The sequence below is a fragment of the Impatiens glandulifera genome, chromosome 3, assembly GCF_907164915.1.
Source record: "Impatiens glandulifera chromosome 3, dImpGla2.1, whole genome shotgun sequence".
Taxonomy (NCBI): domain Eukaryota; kingdom Viridiplantae; phylum Streptophyta; class Magnoliopsida; order Ericales; family Balsaminaceae; genus Impatiens; species Impatiens glandulifera.
In genome coordinates this window covers 50,998,377-51,024,402 of record NC_061864.1, presented here as the reverse complement: position 1 = coordinate 51,024,402, position 26,026 = coordinate 50,998,377, and the positions used below count along the sequence as shown (strand labels likewise).

The window sequence follows — 26,026 nt, the reverse complement described above, 5'->3', positions numbered from 1 at the left end:
GTAGACTTTATATACTTAATGATCTAACAACTCTTTTATTTAGATCTAATGCGGAAAAATAATTTAAACTTACCTCCAGCCATTCTTCTTAATGCTTTAAAGTTTCGATCTTCTAAAACCGATTTATCTCTTATCGATGGTGTTTTTCTTAGATGAGATAATGGCCTTAGGGACCTTAACACTATATTTATAATCCCTCTCTTTCCATCAAAGAGACCTTAATGGGTAGTTACTAGTTAGTGGGTAGTTATTCCAAATGGGAAGTTATTACTAATTAGTGGGTAGTTATCCCAATTATTAAACTTTAATTTATTAATTAAACCATTTAATTCCAACACCTTTCTCATCTTTTGGCTGAAAACTTAATTTTTTTTCTAATCTCTTGTCTTTGAGCTGTACGAATCGGATAAATCTCTCTCTTTTTGAGTTTTAGGATATTTAGGTATCCGAAACCGCTCCGAAACCGATCGATTCCGACCCGAATTTACTTTGAACCGATAATCAAGCTAATTACCTGAACCAATCGGATTGGTTCATTTAGGTACCCGACCCCGTCGGGGGCTCTTTTGCCATGCCTACTACACCTTCCTCCATTCTTAACGATCCAAAAACTTATTCTCAAACTCAAAATGTTAAAAGTGTCCCATCAAACAATATTTTATATTCAATCCAAAAACTCATTTTTAAATTCAAAAAAATATTCTCATAATATTATTTTTACACTAACTTTTATACTTTTTTAATACTACTTATATATTTATCATCTTCACAAATTTAACCTAAATAAAATTGTATGTTTAATATTTAGCTTTTGCCCTAACCAAAACAAATCCTTTTATTCTTTTTTTTTCTATATCTTTACTTTTTTAATCTTAGAAGAAACTTTATATAAAGGTTAAATGTCACTCTTGCCCTAAATCCATCCATTAAACATTTTTTTATCTGTTTGTTACCGCCTCCCTCTTTAGAAAAAAGTTTGGTCCTCTAAACTTTACACAATTAAGGACTCAAAAAGTTTAGAATACTCCAGTTTTACTTCGTTTTGAAGTTCCGATGATGTGGCTTCTCTGTTAGAATAACTACTCCATTGAAGTTTAACAAAAATGGTAGTTCGTCCACGAAACACTTGTTCCTTTCTAATCCCAATTTAAATTGAATTATCTTAATATGTTAGATATTTTCAAAATTTAACGGACTGTATTCGATAACATTATCACTAATATTACTTTTTCAACATAGATAAATAAAAGATATTGTGTACTCCAACAAATTATGGCAATAATCCAAGCTCATATGCAAACATTTTCAATGTTTTTTAATATTTCAAATAGTTTAACAAATTGAGAATTTTCCTCCTGCTCCAAATTTCATTACCCCTTATTGGCGATATTTTAAAAAACACGTGATCGCCTTCACCAAATTCTAAGTTTCTTCTACGATTATCGGTGTTGATTTTTTTTATTACACAAATTTTATTTACTATTTCCTGTTATATGTGGCCCAATACATCTTCTTTCGCCCACTTCATCCATTTTATTGGTGAACGACATATTTGACCATATAATGCATCATGAAGAGTCGTCTCAATTTTAGCTTGATAACTATTGTTATAGGAAAACTCTATAATATACCATGTTCATCTCATGACCCCTTTAGATCGATGATAGAAGTACAAAACATGTCTTTCATTACTTGATTGATACTTTATGTTTATCCGTTAGTCTGAAAGTGAAATGCGGTACTAAAACTCAGTTTGGTTCACAAATATTGATGTAGACTTTTTCAAAAGTGGAAGACAAATCGTCTAACTGTATCTATCTCAAATATTAGAAAACGGGATACAATGCAATCATACAATCTCTTTAAGATGTAATTGTGCTATATTATTAAATAAAAGTTTACGTTGTTACTACTAAGAAATGTGTTGATTTAGTTAATCGGTCAATAATCACCCATACTCCAATATTTCCTTTTTTTTTGTTTTCGATAGTCACGACACAAAGTTCATATAATGTCTTCCCATTTTCAATATGGAATCGACATGAATGCAACAATTTCATTGGTATTTGATGTTCTGTTTTTACTTGTCAGCAAGTGAGGCATTGAGAAACAAAATCAACTATTTTTCTCTTCATTTTGTTCCACCAATAATTATGTTTTAAGTCTCGATACATCTTCATGCTACATAGGTGGATGGTATATCGTGAGTAATGTGATTTCTACTCCCTTCTTTAGAGTCACATCATTCATAATCAAATTGTAAAATTATAATTTCCAACTAAAAAGAGTGAAATTGAAAATGATAAAAATACATTGATTTGAACTCAATTAAAATTCTGATTTTAATTTTAATTTTAATTTTAATTTTAATTTTAATTTTATTTTTATTTCTATTTCTATTTCTATTTCTTAGTTTTAAATTGTCTACAATTGAAATTAGACCTGAACTCCATTTCTTTTATTACCAAACATACTTTAAATAATCAAATACAAATTAACTTAAAACAGGTATACTAGTTTATTAGTTTACAAAGATTTGAATAAATAAATGTTTAGTATGTAATATTTTTTCTTGTTTTGGATTTATATTAAGAAATTCATAAGATATTCTAACTCTAAATCAACATCCTAATCCTCATTTACAAAACCCCTTATGTGCCCTCTTAGTGGCATAGGTAAAACCAACTGCTAAATCAAACCCGAAAACTTCTATATTTAGGTTAAAATTGATAATAGAGATATAGTTCTATTAATAAACAAAGTAATGCATAAAGTATTAAAGAAAATGTTCTTCATCATCTTCTTCAATTGAATAATTTAAATATGATCATCAAAACTAAACCCTCTATCAGCAGCATAATCAACAAAACTATAAAGAGGAAAAACCCTCTCCCCATACCTTTCAAATCCCTCCAATTCCTTCTTAGCTTTTCCTCTCAATTCCTCAGCAACCTCCATAGCTTTCTCAACTCCATACATCCTCACATAATTCTTCCCTTTCTTCACTTCTCCACCCTTCTCCTTCGCATCCATCACATCACTAACAACCTGATACAAAACACCCACAGCCCTTCCATACCTTCTCAACCCTTCAATCTCTTCATCACTAGCTCCACCAATCAACCCACCACAAACAGCAGAACATTCAGACATCTCACCAAATTTCTTCTCTTGAACAAATTCAACCGAATTTAACCCTCCTTCCAAATCCACAAACTGCCCAGCTGCCATTCCACTACCACCAACAGCTCGAGCAATCTCCGCCACTACTTTCAGTAACCTATCAGAAGGAACCAGATCTGGAGGTGTTTGAGAGACTATATGACGGAAACCCAGAGGAAATAAAGCATCGCCGGCGAGAATCGCCATGTCAACTCCATAAATTGTGTGGTTTGACGGCCGCCCACGTCTCGATGAATCGTCGTCCATACATGGAAGATCGTCGTGGATTAATGATGCTGCGTGTACCTGTTCAATCAATTATTCGGATCTGAGATGAGATCTAAATCTCTAATGGGTTATGAGAATTGGAAACGTACCATTTCTAGGGCGCAGGCAGTGGGAAAAGCGGCGAGACGGTTACCGCCGAAGAGTTCGCAGGCGGCGACACACATGACGGGAGGAGCTCGTTTGGCTCCGGTTGCGAGTACAGAGTAACGCATGGCTTCATTGATTCGTTCGGGGTAGTTTATAGGTATGGCTTCGTCGAGCTTGAGATTGATTTCAGTGATTAGATTTGTCCAATAGGTTTTCAGATCGAACTTTGAAGAGACGATTGATGAAGATGAACAATGGATTGGTTTTTTCTTGGCAATGTAGAGATAAGGAGATGAAGATATAACCGATGAGAATACCATTTTTTTTTTCTCTCTCTATTGATTAATGAAAAAGGCAATTATAGTCTTTACCTATTTATTTGTTTTGTTTCTATTTCTTTTTATTAATATAAGTTGTGTTATTTAATATTTTTTCATTTGGTCTAGATTTAAATCACATATGAAGATGCACATTATTTAATCTTCCATGAATGTAGGAATGCCTTATTAGAATAATATTTGAATAATTTATTAATAAATAATTGAATAGTATCTATTTATATTTTTTTGGACTATAAAAAATATATGAAGTTCAATGATCGCGATCCAGCAATAGGAAATTTTACGAAATAACCCTAAAGATGCCCTTATTTGTATACGTGATTACCGCAATTTTTTATTGCTCTAGTGACCACTTTATTTATTTTTGACGAAAATACCTTCATCGCGTAACGCGAAGGGCCTTCCCGTTTCGCGAAGTAGAAAAATTATTTATATAAATACTCAAAAAAATTTCATTTCGTTATTTTCATTTCTCTCTTCTCTCTCTACTCATCATTCTCTCTTAGACGACAACGACGATGGAACCCTAAACGAACACATCATACAGATCAATACCAAAACTTGTTTCTAATATCATGTGTTCATCTTATTGTTCATCATACAGATCGATTTATGTTCTTATTTCAATTATCTTTATTTTTAAACCCTAAACCATGAGGTTGTTCTTATTATTCATATTGGTTCATATTTTTTAGCGACAAGATATAGTTGCTCATTCGCATCCAATGCAATAGTCATCAATAGTTGACCTCTCACCTTATGCTTAAGAAAACTAACATCAACGCACAATATAAGACGGAAAAGGCTTTTAAATCCCTAATTGAGAGGCCTAGGGACATGAACATATACCTGAAGTGGCCGAGCTCGTCTGTCTGGATGTCTGTTATGGTAACCGAATTATTCTTCTCCAACATGTAAAGGTATGATGACAATTTTTCATAGGAATCCTCTATCGTTCCTCGCACCACCATTAAAGTCCTTACCCTTGCCCTTCAAGCCTTATTATAAGTCAAATATATCTCATAAGTTGTCTGCATGCCTTCAATTATTTTCTTAGATAATTACCTTTCACAGCACACAATTTCCACTTGCATGTCTCATCCAAATATTTCACATACCAAAAATGTTTTCTTGACTTCTCCACTTTGAATTCAAAATGATTAGTCATCGCATATTTATATAATGTTAGTTGAAGTTTTTTTTTATTATCAAACAATGCACCGACTTCTAATAAGGTTTTACTACTTAAAGTTATCGCAAATGAGGGGTCTGTCGGTGTCGGTGATGTGTCTGTCGAAGGTGTAGTCATTGATGCTCTTCTTGCACTAGATGGTGTACTCATTGATGCTCTTTTTGAACTAGATGTTGTACCAATTGATGCTCTTCTTGCACTAGATGGTGTACCCATTGATGCTCTTGCACTAGATGGTGTAGTCATTGATACTCTTGCACTAGATGGTGTAGTCATTGATGCTTTTGCATTAGATGGTGTAGGTATTGATGGTCACTGAGGTGTGGGTGCAGTTGCTGGTGCGACATTAGTAGTATCATGCAAGTCCTTAGTAAGTATCCCATAATGAGGCAAAGAGTTTTCTTCTGCTTCATTTTTACTTTCAAAGACATCCGAGGGTACAACTCCTGGTAGACTTTTTTGAGTAAGTGATGGTGGTAGTATATTTTCTTGAGTTGGGTATGTAAGTAATGGTATCTTTTCTTGAGCAAGTGGTGACTTCTCTACTACAGAGACACACAATGGTGACATAGTGCGACCTGAAATCAACCGTGATAAATATGTGCTCACATCCTCATCTTGATCAATAACAACAGGGGGATGATTTGTGATACGCGGAACATCATACTTGGCTTGAAGCACTAAATCATATGTAGATTTTTGCACGTTAAGGCTATCATAGAGGATATCAACTAATTTGGCAAACGTAGTATTTTGGGTAAATCCAAAGTTGATTGAAGTTGTATGAAAATACATTATACCATCAACAACAAATTTCCACTCTCCATTATAGAAAACAAATATGTTGGAAAAAATTAAGTAAAAAGTTAATTAACTTAGAAGAAATTGTTGGGAATAACTAAGTAAATAGTTAAATAACTTAGAAATTATGAAATATTAAACAACTAAGTTTTGATGATGTTTAAATATGAAAGAAGCTAAGTCGTCTAATTGTTTCTGTGTAGGTGCATCAGACTATGTTGAATTAGACGTGGTCTAAGAAGGCTAATTAGACGTGAAACGTAGTTATACGTGCAAGTCTAACAGATACATAGTTAGACGTGCAAGTCTAACAAATACGTAGTTAGACGTGCTAGTCTAACAGATGCGTAGTTAGACGTGTTGGTCTAACAGATACATAGTTAGATGTGAAAGTTTAATAGATGTGTAGTTAGACGTGCTAGTCTAACAAATACGTAGTTAGACGTGCAAGTCTAACAAATGTGTAGTTAGATGTGCAAGTCTAACAGATACATAGTTAGACGTGCAAGTCTAATATATACGTAGTTAGATGTGTTAGTCTAATAGATGCGTAGTTAGACGTGCAAGTCTAACAAATACGTAGTTAGACCTACTAGTCTAACAGATGTGTAGTTAGACGTGCTAGTCTAACAGATGCGTAGTTAGACGTGCAAGTCTAACAGATACGTAGTTAGACCTGCTAGTCTAACAGATGTGTAGTTAGACGTGCTAGTCTAACAAATGCGTAGTTAGACGTGTTAGTCTAATAGATGCGTAGTTAGACGTGCTAGTCTAATAGATACATAGTTAGACGTTGCAGTATAACTCCATTAGACGTGGTAGTCTAATGGGAAACGTAGTTAGACGTCAGCGTCTAACTCCTTTAGATAAGTCTAATGTGATAAGTAGTTAGACGTTGCAGTCTAACTCCATTAAACGTGGTAGTCTATGGGATGTGAAGTTACACGTTGCAGTCTAACTCCATTAGACTTTGTGGTCTAATGGAACTCGCTGTTAGACGTTGATGTCTAACTCCTTTAGACTTGGCAGTCTAATGGAGCACGTCTAATGTCTCACTTCAGCAGCAGTTTGAAGTCAGCATACGTCTACCCACGATCAACTAGTTGTACGCTACTCTTGCTCCACTCATCCTTGCAGTCTAGTACGCCAGCTATTTGCATCAAATGAATGAATGCTATTTACGCGAATATTATTGCCACTACTTGTTCAGTACATGACAGTTCTAAAAGGATATCCTTTGCACTACCGTTCAATACGGCCACGATCCATGAGCATAGAGTCTGTTGTACTCTTGTACTATTGGAGCTTTCCAATAGATGCTTACCATGTGTCCATAAAGAAGATTCGACCGTTGGTGTCCTTCTACTACAAATAGATGCTCAAGGACAACGGCTGAATCACCGATTACTTTGCTCATTTCTACAATCTTACAAGCGTACTCTTGCACTTACTGATATTTATCATCTTCCAAGTTCAAGAGAGAAAGAATTAAAAACTGTCTAGCTGAGTGAATGTTGTTCTTAATATTGTAAGTTGAACAGAGGTTATTATGTTCAACAGAGTGTTTAGCTAGATCAGTTTGCTTCGAACATCCATAAACAATTTGTTGTGTTCTTTACCTTCTGTCTTTCATCTCTCATTGGTTCAAAGCTTCAAACCTAAACAAACAGTTCCGCACTTGAATCGTTTCAAGAGTTTGTGAAGGTTTGCAAATAATAGAAAGTGATATTAATCCCTAACAAGATTTATATCAATCCTTTTATCCGAAGTTGCTAACAATAGTCAGACTCCTGTATCTATTGGTTGCATCGATCCTATCAGAATACTTCAGCTGCAATAAAAACATGAATGGATAAATAATATTATTGAAGTCATTCAATTATTCATTAAATATGCGAAAAGGGAAGGCCCTTCTCGAAAAGGGAAGGCCCATCCGAAACAGAACTAAATCAGAGCATCATGGTGGTGGTGATTCAGAATCGAATCTGAATCAGAACCGGATGTCCCATTCATTTAAATAAACAATAAAAACAACAAGCATACCATTTTCCACAGTGCTCGTGCTCGTCGTGCTCATTGTGGATCGTCGCCGTTTAGGGTTAGAAAGAAGGAGGAGAAGAGCGGGAAGAGAGAATGAGAAGAAGAGAAATGAAAAAAAGATATCAAAGTTATATTAAATAGTAAGGGTATTCTGGACTTTCCACACTTTTCCACTTCGCGAAACGTGAAAGCCCTTCGTCGTTAATTTTTTATATGCATAAATTAATGTCTATAAATTAGACCTAATTATTTAATTTAATATATCATTAAATATTTTTTTCTTCTAATTTTTAATATTAAAAAAATATTTTTTTTAATTTTAAAATAAAAAGTTCTCAAACACTAATTGAAGTTGAAATAATAAGATGAATTAAACTAGCAATCTAGCATTAACAAACATTCATTAACATGTTCAAAATCGTAGATAAAATGAGTCATTTCACTATATATATATATGAATACTGTTATCAATTATTGGGCCAATATAGGTAAGGGCCTTAGATTGTTCACTTAAAAAGAGAAAAGATTATGTTAAATTTCCTAATGTGGCTAGGCTCAATCTTTTCTAAAATTATTTTATTATTTTATTTTTATACTTTAGAGATTTTGTTTATTTTTATTAACCTTTTCATTCAAACTTTGATTGTAACAATTCTTAAACTGGTGTAGATAATTTAGAAACTTATAACTTGGTATTCTCAAAAATATAATTACGAAAATATTTCTATTTTTCCTATAGCTAAATGATAATCTTACTGGCAAATTTTGATGCATATAAATATTAATGGTCCAAATCAGAATACAAATTTTCTAAAACGAAATGTTTCCAAACTGTGGCAATTTTAATTTAAAATTTCCTTGGATCAAAAGTGAGGGTCTACCAAAAGATGGATCTAGGAAAAATGTTTATGACAAAGGTAACTAACGATATCATGAATGTATATTTTTGTCATTTTGTTGGTAAATAACATAAGATTTGAATGTGTATAAAATAGTGATTATTAAGATATATTTACTAAATTGGAATCATAATAACTCACTTAGTTAGCTAAAGTGAATATTAGTTTTTAAGAGACCAATTTTTTTTACTAATTAATCTTAATCTCTATGTTTTAAACATATTCATGATAAAGCGTGACAATAAAAGATGTTAATAAATCAACTTTAGTGTATATCAAGTATTTGGTTTGTCATTCTATTATTCATGCTGCATCAAACCCTTCTCACTCGTGATTTAACAAGTTTAAGGGTATGAATATAAAGGGGCTTTGATCTATGAAGGACATTAAGAAATGCTTGAATAGGTTATCCATTGTACACTTGATCCCTAGTCCTTAAAGAGTTTGACATTCTTAACCAACACGAGATACATTAGCATTTAAGTAATGTATGAACCCGGCGATTTGTAAATAAATTAAATGTATGTAATTGAAAATTTTAAATGTAAATAGTTCATACACAAGTTTGCATTAAAACGGTAAAAACAAATTATGCAATGTATGATGGTAATATTTTAGTTTATAATCTTTGTTGTATTGTTTTGTGAATGTTACTAATTAAATATTTTAGAATTTAGTTGACATATTTTAATCATAGCTAAGGTATGTCTAGTTATGAATAATTTTGACCTTCTTGTTTTTTAGATTTTAATTAAATAGTATTAATTATTTTCTAAAAAAATATTTTTTATTTTAAAATATAACTGTACTTATTTAATGTATATTCTTATTTTTACACAAATAGTATATATAACATTCTAATTTTTAAACATTTTGTAAACATACTATTTTTTTTTTTATCTAAATAACAACTGATTTATTCTTTTTCATCTATTTCATCGCTTTCTCAATTTTTAATTGCAAAGTTAAAAAAAAAAAGAGAGAGTTAATATTATACTCATTTCAACTATATCTTTTTTTTTTTTTGTAAAAAACACTACTATTAAAATAAAATAAAAAGATAATAAATGAAATATCTTATTTTGAAGGATTTTATTAGTAAATACAAGTAACGTATCACTTTATGGCCTTGTTTGAGGAGGAGTTTTTTTGAATTTTGTTTGAGTTTTATTCAAAAAAAACCCTTATTTGATAAAAAGTAGGAAAAAATTGGTTTTTAAAATTTGAAGACTAATTTGCCCTTTGACTTTAAAAGATATGGTGTATGTGAGAGAATGATGGTTTAGAGAGAAGATAAAGTTAGAGGATAATTTTGGTATTTAATTAATAAAATTATTTGATTTGATGGTTGATAAGATGTTTGAGTTTTGGGATAAAAACTGGGTTTTATTTCAAAAACTCCCTTGATCGCTTAAATAAAACTGTCGATTTTTATGATGTCAATAAATTTAATTTAGAAGGTAGATTGGTTCATCTTTAGATTACTAGATAAATGTTCAAATAATTTAATAGTATTTAATTTGTTTTAATAATTAATGTTTATAGTCTCTTTAAATGAGTATATTTCATACTAAAATTAACATTCAATTATAATTGAGTTATTATATTTAAAAAATTATATAATTATAATTTAATTTCAATTTCTCCAAAAATAATTTAAATATATATTATTTATAATATTAAGATATTTGTTTCACATATTTGATAAAAACAATGTTAGTTTAACATGTAAATTTACTAAATTAAAAAGAATATATATATATATATATATATATATATATATTATTCAACATTTTATTTTTTAAAATTAAAATATCATCAAACATTTAAATTTTTAAATAAAAAAATATATATTACTTGAATGTTAAATTATTAAATTTAATATATATATATATATATATTCTTTTAATTTAATAAATTTATACGTTAACATGTTATAAATATAAAATAATAATATATTTTTATTTTTAAATCATAATTTATTTTTATTAAAATTATAATTTAAAAAAAAAAATAATGAAATTTAAAATTATAAAAACACACTAGTTTAATTCCAAACATATTTATGACACACCATTAATATATTTAATACTTATTTTTGATTATTTAAATATTAATATCATTTAATTGTTTTTACTAATAATATATTTTTCATAACTCCCTAATAAAAAATATTAATTGAATAACTAAATTCTAAACAAAATCTTAAATTATTCAGTTTATTCAACTGAAACAATTTATATTTAATTTTATTCATTAAAAATATTATAATAACTTATATATAATCTGAATTTATTTAAAATATAAACTGATCATAAATATTGATATTAAGATATTATAAATATTCTTCTTAAAAAATAAATGAAAATAACAAATATAAAATCTTAAAAGTTTAATGCTTATAAAAAGTTAATGGGAATAAATGCTTTTTTCTGAATCAAACAAGACCGAAAAAAGTCAGGTTATTATGTTTTTGCAGCCTTATTGCAGAATGCGACTAGTGTGATGATACGTTTGTCTTAATTCAAGGGAATTAATGTTCCCCATTAACTAAATTATTTTATTTATTAATGTTAATATTCTTTAGTATATATATATTTTTTAGAATATTGCAAATATTTTATTAATAAAAAATAAAATTATCATAAACAACTATTAAAAGTTTATAATTATTTGTAAAGTAAAAAAGAAACACTAAAATAAAATTCATACAATAAAACTTAAAATAGTTTTAACTTTTCCTACTTTTTGTTTATCAATTTTAATTCATATTCAAATTAAGTAGTTATATATTCTTAAATCTCATTTCATACAATTTCATCTCATATAGGCTTAAAATCAAACTAATGTATACATTTCAGGACAATATTTGTATAATATTAATAATATTTTAAAATACTTTTTAATTAATAATACTTTTTTATTTAATTTATTAGTAATTTTAAGTTTCTATTTTATTTGCTAAACATTGATATGCATATTTAATAATATTTAGCTTAGTTTATTATATCTTATTTGTTAAATTATGAAATATGTTTAAAAAATAAATTTTATTTGAAACATCAAGAACTCAAGTAAATAATATTTAAATAGTTTGCAATTATAATTCAATTTTTAATTTGAATTACTCCACATGGACAATTTCTTCAAACATGGAAATAATATTTATGTCACCTTTAATTCCACACTACATATTAATAAAATAGATTAATATATAACTTTATCGGTATAATCTTTCATATTTTATAAAAGTTTTTTTTCTTCCTAAAAAGTTTCATCAAAAGTATATTGACTAATTGAAGAAATTGAATAAAATCTTTAACATTAAATTTATAATATAAAAATATAATATAAACATTGTTTCACTTAAATTTCCTTCTCATTAAAAAGATTTCTTATAATGTTGTGTGTATTTTTCTTTATTTGTTCTAGATTATCAAGCTTATTCATTATATATACTTATTCGGTATATACTTATTCGTGTTAACTTATTGAATAAAATTATTATAATTTATTACAAATTTAACACTTATTATTATTCAAGTTTAAAAAAAAAAATCAAAAAATTCAATTTGACCTACATAATAATATAATTGGGAAATTACCATGATTTCAAAAGTATTATTTATTTTTATACAAAATAAGAAGTGATAGATTTAAATATAATAAAAAAAGATTAAATGAAATAAATAGTAATTTATTAATCCATATTTACTTAAAATGGTATAAAAATAAATTAGTAAAAAAATTAATATTCCTTTGATAATATCAATAAAGGTATGTTCTTCATAGATGAGAGGGGGGACCATTTGAAACTCCCCAAATATCAACCGTTAATGGCGTCCTCTGTACACAAAACCCCTCGCCGGAACTCTTTCTCTCTCCTCTTTCCGACGAACAATCCGACGAACTCACTTTCTCTGAATCGATAATCTGACGAACAATCCGACGAACTCACTTTCTCAGAATCGATAATCTGAAATCAGAATGAAAGGTGCGACGATGCATGTGAAATCCGATTCCGAAGTTACCAGCATCGATGCATCATCACCGCCTCGATCTCCACGGCGACAACTCTACTACGTTCAAAGTCCATCGCAACACGATGTAGAGAAAATGTCGTACGGATCGAGTCCATTTGCATCTCCAGTTCATCATCACTATCATTGTTCACCTATTCATCATTCTCGTGAATCATCAACAACTCGTTTCTCCGCTTCACTTAAAAACACCACCACTCGTTATCATCCCGGCGGTTGGAAGCGTCTTCAACGCCGCGGAAATTTAGGTCAGCCAGGTGTTAACGATGATGAAGGCGATGAAGATGACGATGATGATGATGATTCAGGGAATAATACAATACGATTTTACTTGATCGTATTTGTTTTATCGTTTCTGTTGCTTTTCAGTATCTTCTCTTTGATTTTGTTTGGAGCTAGTCTTTCATATAAGCCTAAAATCATCGTTAAGGTATGTAGATTGATTGATTCATTGATTGATTGATTTCATTTTCAAATATGGTTCAAAACCTAAAATCACATTGATTCAACAGGGGATGGTATTCTGGAATTTCTTTGTTCAGGCAGGGATGGATCCATCGGGAGTACCGACGGATATGTTAACGACGAATTCGACTGTGAGGATCTTTTTTCGGAATCCATCGACGTTTTTCGGAGTGCATGTTAGTTCTACTCCAATGGAACTTCATTATTTTCAGCTCAAGGTTGCAACAGGCTATGTAAGTCAATCTTCTTCCTTCTTTGATTACTGATTAGGGTTTAGGGATGAAAATGAATTGTCCATGATAGGAAGAAAGTTAGGTTATTAGAATTGCAGGTAGTAAATACATCTGTCTTGAATAAGACATTACCATGTTTGGACTGTAGCAACTGTCATCAGTACTTCTGCAGCAAGAACAGAGTAGGCAATAGAAAGACCTATCTCCATTTTTGTGTTAGGGTTAGGACCCATTTATCAAAGCCCATACCTTCTTTCTTGGTCTCATCGCCCTCATACATAAAATAGAAAATTTGAAAAAATCTGACCAATTTAGGCAATGATGGTAGGGTTTTTTTGAAACAGGGATTATTTTAGGATTTTAATTGGAGAGTTGGGTGAATTAAAAAATGGATGAAAAGATTGTGTTTTTTTGTTATTATTTAAATCCAACTTAACCAGGCTTGCTTTAGAAAGATGTAAGTTATTTAAATTTTTAAATATTTTATTAATGGGATTAACCCAAAACTTGAAAACTAACCAAATTAATTTTAATTCTTATTTTAAATTTACACTTTAAATATAAGGATTTGGGTATTGTGTTAGTCGACTAATTGACTTGGTGAAATCCCTGACTATGATACTATTTTGTAAAATTATGATAACATGTGTGAAATTATGGCATTGGTAGGAAAAAATGATAATCGGTGGTGATGATTTATAGGAGGTGATGATATTTATTTTTTTTTGGTAAAAAGACTTAAATGATATTAATATATATAAATAAAATAAAAACTAATAATTTGAAGGTATTTTAGTTAATGAATAGATTGATTTAATGGATGAGAAAGGAGCCAGGAATGTTTGATTTTTTAGACCAAATTTAAAACAATGAAGGCATTACATTGAGGATCTTCCCCGAAGTTTGGGTAAGAACAATTTTTTTATATTTTATTTCCCTTGCTAAATTTTAGGATATATTAAAAATATATAATAGTTTTATATTATAAAAAAAAAATATATAGTTTAGTTGATTAAAGGTTAGGTTAATTTATTTTGTTCAATAAGTTCATGTTAGTGTATCATTTATAAAAAGAACTTTAGGGTGCCCATGGAGGGGTGACTCTAGGCGGTGGCGCCTCCTATGTGACTTCACCCAATGACCGACCTGATTACATTCTAAACTTTTATATACATCAACTTAATTATATACACGACTAATCCACATTTAGTAATACCGACTTGACTCATTGTTTCGTCTTGAATTGATTATGATACCATTTGTAACACTCCAAATATGTGATAATCTAGGTACGTACAACCCGAGCATTTCACTTATAACCACCTATTATTTCTCGTGATCTTGTTATGTGCTACGTATAATCTCCCCAACTTAACGTTTCATTATTAATCTTAATCTTGTCCTCATTTAGGACTCACTACTTATTAATCTTAATCATGTCCCCATTTAGGGCTCACTACGGGATAACTATGATACCATTTATAAAACCTTGTCCTAATGATGAAACATGTGAGTCAAAATAATTGGGTCACTATCTGGGAATGTAACCATAGTTCAACAACCTCATACTTATGAGACGCTTAGAGCTTGTTTAGGGTCAAAATAATTGTGTTATTTGAATTATTTCCCTGTCTTTATATATAAAAAAAATGATATTTTAGTAATTTAACTTAAATAATCAACTTTTTCATAAATAAAAATAAAATATTTTGAATCCATAATTCTTTTTTTACATTTACTAATAACCAAGATAAAAAAGCTCTAAATATTTCTTATGATTTCCCATGTGGGACTTGAGTCATTACCGTAACATAAAGGTTAATATTGTTAAAAGGTCACATAACCCACTAGGGTTGTTTAAACGCAGAAGTCTGCCTATAACGCCCCCAAAATGTTCTATTTTCACTAAAATGCATTTCTTTTCCAAGAGTTTTTGGGAAATAAAAATAGTTTTTAAATATTTATGAAAAAATTATTCTCAATCTTTTCTTTCTCTATATTTTTATTTAATAATTAATTTAAAAAATAAATTAAAGATAATTTTGGTATTTTAAGGCCTTATTCGGGTTGAATAATTTCTCAACAATCATATCACTCATTTCATTAACTAAAATACTCTTTATTTTAAATTATTATTTTTTATTTTATTTTTATATATCAATATTCTTTAATTTTTTTTATCAAAAATAATTATCACCTCCTCAAAATCATAAATAATAATTTTTTTTTCACTTTAGACTTTTAAAAAAACCTCAATCCAAATCAGGTTTAAATGATAAAAAGATAAAAAAATTGATTAGATGGTTGATGTGATAGATTGATTTTAAAATAAAATTTTCAAAAACTTAATAATCACTATCAAACAAGTTCTATTAGGCCTTGTTTGGACAAGGATTATTTTAATAACTTGAATTATTTAAAAATTAATAAATGGTGGTGATTTTGAGGAGGTCTATAATTTTATTTTTATTTTGTTAATAAGATTTAAAGGTTAATATTAATATATAATGAGAAAATAAAAAATAATAATTTAAAATAATATCTTGGTAATGAATTAAGAGTGAAATGTTGTTTTTTGGATTTGGATTATTGAAGTATATTTTTTGGGCGAACTAAAAGTGAATAAAAATAGTTAAAATAGTTTTGCTGGTTTGATTTTGTTTAACGAATATTACAGGTGAAGAAATTCTACCAAACGAGACAGAGCGAGCATGTAATGGTTACAATAATAAGTGGGAATCAAGTACCTTTATACGGTGGAATACCACTTCTAAACGGGGCTAAAGATCACCTTGATAGCATTTCAGTGCCACTAAACCTTACATTCAAATTGAGATCAAGAGCATACATCCTTGGAAGGTTAGTGAAAACCAAGTTCTATAGGAACGTATTGTGTCAAGTCACTTTGAAAGGTAACAAAGTAGGTAAGCATCAAAACTTAACCAAATCTTGTATTTATCATGAATGATCAAATATGGTCTTAAACTTTATGAATCTATATTGGTATTTTAGGTGTTGTTTATTAATTAATTAATGGTAGATTGTTGATGAACACAAAGGGATTCAATAGAATATGTATTTTGTCCTATTTGGAAACAACATTTTTATTTGGCACCCTTTGTGAGAAGGGCCATTGTCTTCACTTTGACTTCTTAGGTCAATTATGGTTTGTAAATGGAAAGAAAAAGAGCTTGTTTGATCTCAGAGTTTTTTTTAGGATTTTTTACAACTTAATTTTTTTTATTTGATTAAAAAGTAATATATTTCAGATTTGTTTAGAACAAATTATTAAAAAAAATTATATTTAATAAAAATAGAGTAAGATATTTTAGACAGTGTTACAGTGGGATATTTAAAACTTAAATGATTGGTAGTGGGATATTTAAAACGGTATTTTTTTTTTAATGATAATATAATAATGTTTGTACATAGGGTGATTTCGGGCCGGATCTGCTGTCCGTTTTAAAAACCCATCAGTTTTTCCTCCCACTAAAACAATCTCTCACCAGATGCATTTACGCAAGAGAGAGAGGAGCTCCAAGTTAGGGTATTTTAAAATCTCAACCATTCGTCGTCTTTGTCTCAAATCATCTTCTTTACGATTCTACTCTTTTGCGACCTGTGAAGCTAGGGTTTGTCCTCTCAATATTTGTCTTCATCGGCTTAACATTCTTCTTTGTCTGTCGGACGTTTATCCGCTCACCTTTATCGATTATGTTCAATTGCGGCTTAAGATTCCTGAAATACTATAGGTATTTGTTTGGATTCAAATTTAAAATTTATTTTGAATATACTTATTATTACACCTCAATGAACTCAATCCAATTTAATTATCTAAATTAACTATTAGTGATTAGAGTTATAAAACTTGAATGCAAGATTTCAAAAATTTCTGGTCACTTTTAAGATAAGAATCAGTAACTATTTCTTTAAATTTCTTTGTTAAAATGAAGCACTTGATCTAATACTTTCTCCTAATCGGTAATTAAGACATCCTCGTACTTCATTTATTTGATAGACATGTTACCTTTAAGACATATATTTAATTTAGGTAATTGTTATATGCTTAATTAATTGGTTCAGGAATATCTTCAAATGTCAAATTAGTTAATTTTTGTGAACATCATTCATCGTCATAATGTTTTGATAGGTAATTCAGAATAAGGTAAATTATCTGAACGACCCTCTAATTACATCGCTTACTTTAAGGCTTTTAGCCTTTTAAATTTTAAAATAAATCGCCGTTTAAACTTTTAGAAAGGTCACCAATAGCCATTCCGTCAACTTTTTGGTTAAACATCACGTTTAAATTTTATTATTTTTATATATTATCTTTAAATTTATTTTTTATATTTATATATATAGTCATTAAATCGCTTATATATATATAATTTTATCATTAATTTATATATTTATATAATTATTAAATTTCTTATATATATATTATTATTAAATTTTATCTGTCTATATATATTTTTTATATCTATTAATCAAATTTAAAAATAATTTATATATATTATCTTTAATCATTAATTATATATAAATTAATAATTAAATATAATATATATAAATTATATATATATTATAAATTATTTTAAACTTTATTTTATATAAATATAAATATAGATATAGATAAAAATAAATAATATATATATATATATTGTATAAAAAATTTAATAATTATATAAATATAAAATTAATAATAATAATAATATATATATATATAATTTTATATATAAGCGATTTAATAATTATATATATAAATATAAAAAATAAGATTAAAGATAATATATAAAAAAAAAAATATTTTAAGTTTAAGTTTAAGTTGTTATGTTTAACCAAAAAGTTGACGGAAGGACTATTGTTGACCTTTTTAAAAGTTGAAGGAGCGATATGTTTCAAAAATTAATTTGAGGGCTAAAAGTGAACGATTGAAGTAGTTAGAGGGTCGCCTAGATAATTTGTCTTTCATAATATATCATATTTATATGTGATCGTAACTTTTTTTAAGGAAACCTATTTTTAAAGTATATTTACATGTTGACCAAAATGGGCACTAAATACTTTTCGAGAGATCTTCTCCAAATCACTGGTATGACTATCAAAATCATGAGCATCAACATGTAGGTTCCAGATCCAAGTAGTAGTATTAGGACCTTTAGCTATTGTTCTTGAGAAATGACCCGGTCTGGCCCATTCTTCAAAAGAAGTTTTTATGGGATCCCTATCTACCAAAATTTTAACTTCTGGTTCCGGCGAACATCCCTCTAGAAGAAGGTGATTATAACAATCTTTCTATAAGCTTTCGAGCCCAACCTATATTTATTCGAACTCCCTTATCCACTTGCCTAACAGGCAAAGATTTACCTCCGTGGAAATGATGATTCATTCAGATCGACATGAAAGTCCAACTATATTGCATTGCCAAAATCCATGTTGTATATTTGAAAGAGGTTGATCTCCTTGCTTCTCTCAGGGTACAATCCTCTTCCCACCGAACTCCCTTTCTCCTCGGTCCACAGAAGAAAATGAAACATATAATATTTGTCGAGAAGTGCAAAATCATATGCATATGATAAAAGAATACACCAATCCTAAGGATCCATAGAATTCATTGTGGACCCAACATAACAATAGAAACTTTTGAGTTGTTTAGTTTTCTACTTTTTTTTTTTTGAATCTTGGGGTACTGCAGAACATGTACGAGCGCCTTCTAATGGAAAAATAAAATTCAATGAAAATTTGGTTTATCCGACACGTACACGTCATGGACATCCTGCTTTTCTATGTTCTATAGATTTAGAAACTAAGAATAGGAAACTTTGACGAACGGGATGCAAAATCATTATTTTTTCCAAGCCAAGGAACTTACTCCGAAAAGTCCTTACAAATGATGATTGAGACGAGATTCCGCATTTTTGAACCATGAAACACTAGGTTTCCATTTCAGTTGTAGGTGTAACCAACCGGGAAGCACTCGCGCGAGCAATGGTAGACGAAGCGGAAGCGAGAATGTCGGATTGAGTAACGCAAACATTGGTGAGAATCTAATGCCCCGAAAACCTAAGGGTTCCTCCGCAAGGTTCGTCCACGGAGGGTGAGTGGTTGTATGTTCGTATTTGTTACTATTTCACATCATCATTAATCCTCATACTTTTATTCAGCTAGCATAAGATTTCTATTATTCATTTCCAGATATCATGAAATATAGCAAGATTAAGGAACAAAGCTTCATGGCAGTCAACTCCTCATCCACGTAATCATTTGCTCGCAGACGAATGAGTGATGAATAATATTGTGTCATTGTGGATTAAGAGTTTCTCTATGGACCTTGTGGACGGAAAACAATCTAAAAAGACGAATGGAGAATTATGAACAATTATTCAACCAATAAAAAATTTTAAGTGGTTATCGTAGTTATTTTTGCTTGTATTGTAATGATATGCATCTTCTATATATGTAGTTTAAGTTTATTTTCAATGAAGTTGAAATATACTTTTACCTATAACATTTGTAAAATTTATTCTATTAATTAGTGGTTTGTGGAATGAAACTAATTTGTATTTGGGGAGGAAAATATTCTCTTTAACAATCTATTTTAATTATTTTTCTAATATATTTGTGTGATGATATTTTATTTTGTATTAATGTTATTATTCAATTAATTAATATCAATTCATTATATTAAAATTCAAATAATCTAATTTAATTTAAAACATTTTTTTATAATATCGTAGAAAATACATTTATATATTTAAAAATATATAGGTAATTTAAATTAACATCAGTTTAAATTATGATTTAACATGAATGAGAATGAGACCTCAGACTGTAACAATATTAATATTCAAACAGAAGCACTATTAAATTGAAAGAGAATCTTGATATAAATGAGAACATAAGCACTATTAATATTAACAAAAATTACTATTAAATTGGAAGAAAATATTAATATGAATGAGAATAGAAGCACTATTAAATTGAAAGAGAATCTTGATAACAACGAGAACAAAATCACTATTAAATTTGAAAAAAATATTGATTTGAATGAGAACAGAAACCACAAAAATCTATTGATTCACTATTAACATCAATCAAAATCAATCAACACAAATATACATTTATAATTAGTTCAATTTGTTTTTACAATGCCAATAATCACATTTATCATTGTAACTATGATTATAGCTGCCTGGTAAACTTTGTGTCTGACAATAAATAATATCCGATGGGTGTTTTACCTATCAAATGGATGAATAATATCTCGTAAATATGCAATATATAATAAAGAATATTATAATGAAATTAAAAAATGTGCTAATTTAACTGGATGAAATAAAGAATAACAAAATACCATTAGTACATTCGGCAATTGCAGGGAAGACTGCGAACTTTCAGCCAGCCATCGCAATGAAGACTGCGAACTTTCAGCCAAAAGATGTTGTGTTCACAAAAATCGACTACAATTTGCACAATAATTAGAACAAAATATTTACATATTACTTAAATTGACCATTAGTGAGCCAACATAATTATTAAAACATGTGTTTGTAGTTCTTAGAAAACCAAGCCTAAATAAATGTAAATGTTTTTTCATTGCAACTTTAATAGGTAGAGCATATTCTAACAAATTTCCAGCTTCTAACAAACCATATTAGAGAGTCAAATAACCAACTCCAAATTTCTTCAGAAAAGAGAACCAATAATAAAAAATGGCAATTATAAATATAATTATACCTGCGAATGTTGTGTTGGAAGAGGTTGTAGAGACTGAGTTCCATACATAGAGTGTGGTTGAACATTCTCAAGTGTTGATGTTTGTTTGGTTTTACTCGATCTTTTTCTTCTTTTTGACATTCTCTAGGGCACCTTTCAACCTTTTACCCAATACCGTTTTCTCCTTCCTTTTAATCCCTTTAATTCCATAGAGTCTCTTACACCAATTTCTACCTCATTTAAAATATTTGTGGCATTTGACTCACCAACTTGTAACATCTCATCCATCGAATTCAACGTACGCAAAATATATATCATCTTTAGCAACCTTATATGTGTCATTCCTCTCTGCTGCCTTAGTTACCAACTGAACATACAATCCACACAGTTCTTGATATTGCATACTTTGCAATACTTTCACAGACAAACTAGTTTGGTCACTAGTTGAATCATTAACTTCAAAATATCCAACCATAGCTTCTCGTGTCCACCTTTTTCGTATGAACTTACTTGGAATCTTTACGATATTGTTTATCGTAAATATTTTCAAAATATGTGAACATATAATTCCAATAAAATCAATTTTTCTGCAATCGTATTCAAATTTTCCACACGATAAATCAACTATAACGATATGATTGTTGTAACTCTTTCGGAGAGGATTAATTTCATATTTTGTAAGAGTTCCATCATTCTCGATTATTCTGACACTAGTATCATGAGATTTGTACCACTCAGTTTGAAAACACTTGTATATTTTGGGGGTATAAATACTACTTGCTTGCTTCAAAATTTCAATTGGAAATTACAAGAATGGAGCACTTACTTTAGACCGTGTTTCAACTTTTAACTCTTTGTATCAATGATCCTCAAGTAATCTTTCGAATTGATTGAAAAAGTCCAAAAACTTGTGTTTGTACGTGACGTACCTTTTCACAATGCTATTAATACTTTCACTTATTTGGGTTGTAGTCATATCTGCGTAAAATATATGTCGGCCATACACCAAATCCCATTTTTCTCTTAACTGAAACATGCGCCGAAGCCCATCATTTTCTTCTAATGAATACTGAGTCAACATCTGATTCCAGGCTGCAATAAAATGTCTTTCTTCATCAAAATCATATATACAAGAGGCAAAATTTTTAGCAAAATCTTCAAACTATGAAAAAACACCACTCAAATGTATTGCATCATTTTGATAAATGTGCCAAATGCATAAACGATGATGTGTCTCTGGCCATCTCAAAGCTAAAGACTTTGCCATAAACGATGTGAGAATAGTTATTGGCTTTTTCTCCCTCATGGATTTACTAAATGTATCAAATAACTACTCGAATGACATAGATGTCTCATCATACAATATACAATAAAGATACACAAAAAATTATCAAATAACCATTACCATTTCACATACAAATGTACCATTTTTCTCCTAAAAACATTTAAATAACCACAAACTTAAGCAATAAAAAACACTAGTTATCGTGGGCTAAGCAGGTTGAAACGCTTTCATTAATCGGAACCGTCCAAACAAAATTAGGAGCATCAGTCCTAGGTCAACCAGTTGTGGAACTTGCATCAAAATCTTATCAAGACTATCAATAGGCACCGAATGATTCAATCTTCTCAATTTGTCGAGCTTGCATCAAAATTTTCTCTAACTCTTTCAGAAATCTGAAATAACAATTACATCCCAATTCAAAACTTTAAATTGCATTTTCCACAAATACAATTTTCGCAGCCGATTTTTTTTTTGTTTGCGGAAAATGCAATTTGCGTCCACGAAAAATGCAATTTTTGCTTGCGAAAAATGCATCATCGCAAATGAATAATACATCATCGCAGACGACAATTGCATTTTCGTCTGCGAAAATGCATCATCCACTGTAAAACTCTTTCAGCCAGCCTAAAACCCTAACCCTAAACTCTAAAACGCTAAAACCTGAACACTATAATCCTATAACACATGCAAGAGGAAAACGACGGAAAAACGAGAAAAATTCACCTAAAATGATGTAGGCGTTCCGGCGTTGCCTCGGGGAGTTGATCGATCGACTTTGCGCTTCGTTTCGTTGGTTTGCTTGGTTGTCGGGAAGAAGAGAGAAAGGGGAAAGGGAGGTTATCAACGATCATCGGCAGGAGAAAGAAGAGAAATGGATGAAATGAGGGGAGAGAGGAAAAATAAGAAATAATATTATATTTTTATTGAGAATATAACTGTCTTTTTTTGGGGTAAAATATTACTATTGCAAAAATTACTACATTATGTCTACCTTATGTTATTTTTGAAAATAAGTATGTTATCAAGTTTATTTCATCAAATTTCTCTCAACAAGAGTATATATTTCTGTATATTATTATTATTATTATTATAGATAAGACAGAGAAGTTATTTCTTATATATATATATATATATGTAAATAAGATTGGGAGAGAGAGAGAGTGGGGTACGGACAGTAACCGCAATCCATAACCGTCTCCATTACTTGAACGAAGAACAATCCTTCATCCCAACTCTTTGGATGATCGATCAATCATGATGATCATGATCAACAACAACAACGCCGTAGCCCTCGCCGTCGAAGACGCCGCCGCCGACAACAACAACCTCCAAGTATCAGTAGTACCACCACCTTCTAATTCCATAATAATACCCCCACCCAATCCCAGAAAGAAGAGAACAAAGTTGATTCGAATCGATAACCCTACCGCCATCGTCAAACGGAAACCAGATCCCTCCGCACCTAAAATTACTCGTCCCTGCAGTGAATGCGGCAAGAAGTTCTGGTCATGGAAAGCTTTGTTTGGTCATATGAGATGTCATCCTGAACGTCAATGGCGTGGGATTAACCCTCCTTCTAATTACCGTAACCGTTTACATGAAGAAGAAGAAGAAGCTATTCATTACTTATCTGACGAAATTATCATGACGGATGAAGATCATGAAGTTGCTGCTTGTTTGTTAATGCTTTCTAACTCTCCTACTCCTGCTTCCGCTGCTTATTTCTGTTCTCCTAGGGTTCCGATGATTACTATTGGTGAAGATTATCATCATAACTGCCGATTTGAATGTTCATGTTGCCGGAAAGTGTTTACTTCACATCAAGCTCTAGGTGGACATAGGGCAAGTCATAGAAACGTGAAAGGATGTTCCGCGATCACGTCAACGAGTAAGAATTTCAACGACGCCGTTTTAATGGAGCTGACGAGCGGTGGCGGCGAGGGTTATTTGCACTCGCAGAATCATAAATGTGGAATTTGTTCTAGGGTTTTTTCTAGCGGACAGGCATTAGGTGGGCATAAAAGATGTCATTGGGAGAAGACGAATAATGATGTTCTTTATCAACAGACAGCATTAATACTAGCACCTCCACCATTGATGCCGGCGTTATCATCATCATCATCAAGCTACAGGCAGCAACCTGGGGTTGATTTGAACTGTGATCCGGTTACTTTGGAATCATCTTCTTCTTCGGTATGTCAAGATTGTCATGGTTTTCTGTCTGGTTCTAATTCGTATTATACAAGTTGTTCTCGTCTTCTTCCTTCAACAAGCCCAGGATTGGATCTTAGGTTGGGACTTTAATTAATGATCAATTGTCCTGTTTAAGTAGATGTAATGTAATATAACCTAATTATTGATGATAGTTTAATATTTAGTTGCTGGTTTAGAAACCAGGCATAGTCATATCTTCTTTGTGTAGTTGTAATTACTTAGAATTGTTAAAATAATATGTCAATATTAATGTTGTAAGTAACCACACCTTGATATGTATTTGTTATGTTATTTTACATATACTTTTATAAAAAATTCTCATCCAAACAACATAAATAAAATTGAATTATAATTTTCAAAGAACCCAATCATTTCATTAATGTTATTAAAGGTATGTAATTGGTTTAATTTTTTTACAACTCTTTTTATTTTAACATAGTATTTTCCTTATTTAATTTATTCATCACATTTGTAAAATAATATAACAATTCTCTCATGATTTTTTCAATTGGTCTGGTATAATACACATTTTTTTCATTAAAGTTTTAAAAAAATACTATATTTAAAATAGAAACACGTTTAAATTAGTAAACTTTACCGAAATTTATTTCTATTCAACTTTTATCCGATCTTACCTCAAATAATTACCAAAACCAATTTCGACAAATAAAAATGCGCAAATCTTGAATAATACTTAATTTAAATGAAAGATACGTTTGGATGTCTAAAAATATTATTTCATTTAAAAAATAAAAATTAATTAAAAACAAAAATATTACATTAAAATAAGAAATATTACATTAAAATAAGATAATTGGAACATTTTATTTATTTTAAAAAGTCTTAATGGCTTAAAATTATGATAGTTCCATCACTATATAACCCAATTTAAAATTTAAGCCTCGTTTAAAATTTGAACCTCAAAAAAATCTTTTTTTTCAAACATAACAATTAAATTATAACTTAGAGTAAATTATTGAAATTAAAATTCTATTTTCCATTCCAATTATCCAGATGAATTCTGACCCTAAAAGTTTTTTTTAGTGAAAGAATATATTATATAAAACAAAATTAAACATGGGACTATAATAAATATTTTAATAATACTTAATTAATTAGACTAAATTAATTTTCTTAACTATAATACAAATTATTACATATTTTTAAATAGAAAATAAAATACTACAAATTAAATAAAAAATAAGAACGAATTATTTTTTCACACTAGAGCCATCCTTTAAAATACCCAAATATATAACTATT

General features: G+C 29.7%; 3 protein-coding genes across 3 annotated transcripts; 2 read left to right on the top strand and 1 right to left on the bottom strand.

Annotated features, from left to right (window-relative positions):
* Positions 1 to 2,689: 2,689 nt before the first annotated feature.
* On the bottom strand, positions 2,690 to 3,882 carry LOC124932922 (heterodimeric geranylgeranyl pyrophosphate synthase small subunit, chloroplastic-like). Its single transcript, XM_047473635.1, has 2 exons — positions 3,540 to 3,882; positions 2,690 to 3,468 (listed from the first exon to the last, which is right to left on the bottom strand). Exons 1-2 carry the CDS (start codon positions 3,855 to 3,857, stop codon positions 2,818 to 2,820), a joined length of 969 nt encoding a protein of 322 aa, XP_047329591.1. The 5' UTR covers positions 3,858 to 3,882; the 3' UTR covers positions 2,690 to 2,817.
* An 8,735-nt stretch (positions 3,883 to 12,617) lies between these two features.
* Positions 12,618 to 16,656, top strand: LOC124932381. Its single transcript, XM_047472998.1, has 4 exons — positions 12,618 to 12,702; positions 12,746 to 13,280; positions 13,363 to 13,548; positions 16,226 to 16,656. Exons 2-4 carry the CDS (start codon positions 12,798 to 12,800, stop codon positions 16,514 to 16,516), a joined length of 960 nt encoding a protein of 319 aa, XP_047328954.1. The 5' UTR covers positions 12,618 to 12,702; positions 12,746 to 12,797; the 3' UTR covers positions 16,517 to 16,656.
* Positions 16,657 to 23,803: 7,147 nt separating this feature from the next.
* On the top strand, positions 23,804 to 24,853 carry LOC124930350 (zinc finger protein ZAT3). The gene has a single exon (XM_047470702.1). It carries the CDS (start codon positions 23,804 to 23,806, stop codon positions 24,851 to 24,853), a length of 1,050 nt encoding a protein of 349 aa, XP_047326658.1.
* Positions 24,854 to 26,026: the final 1,173 nt, after the last annotated feature.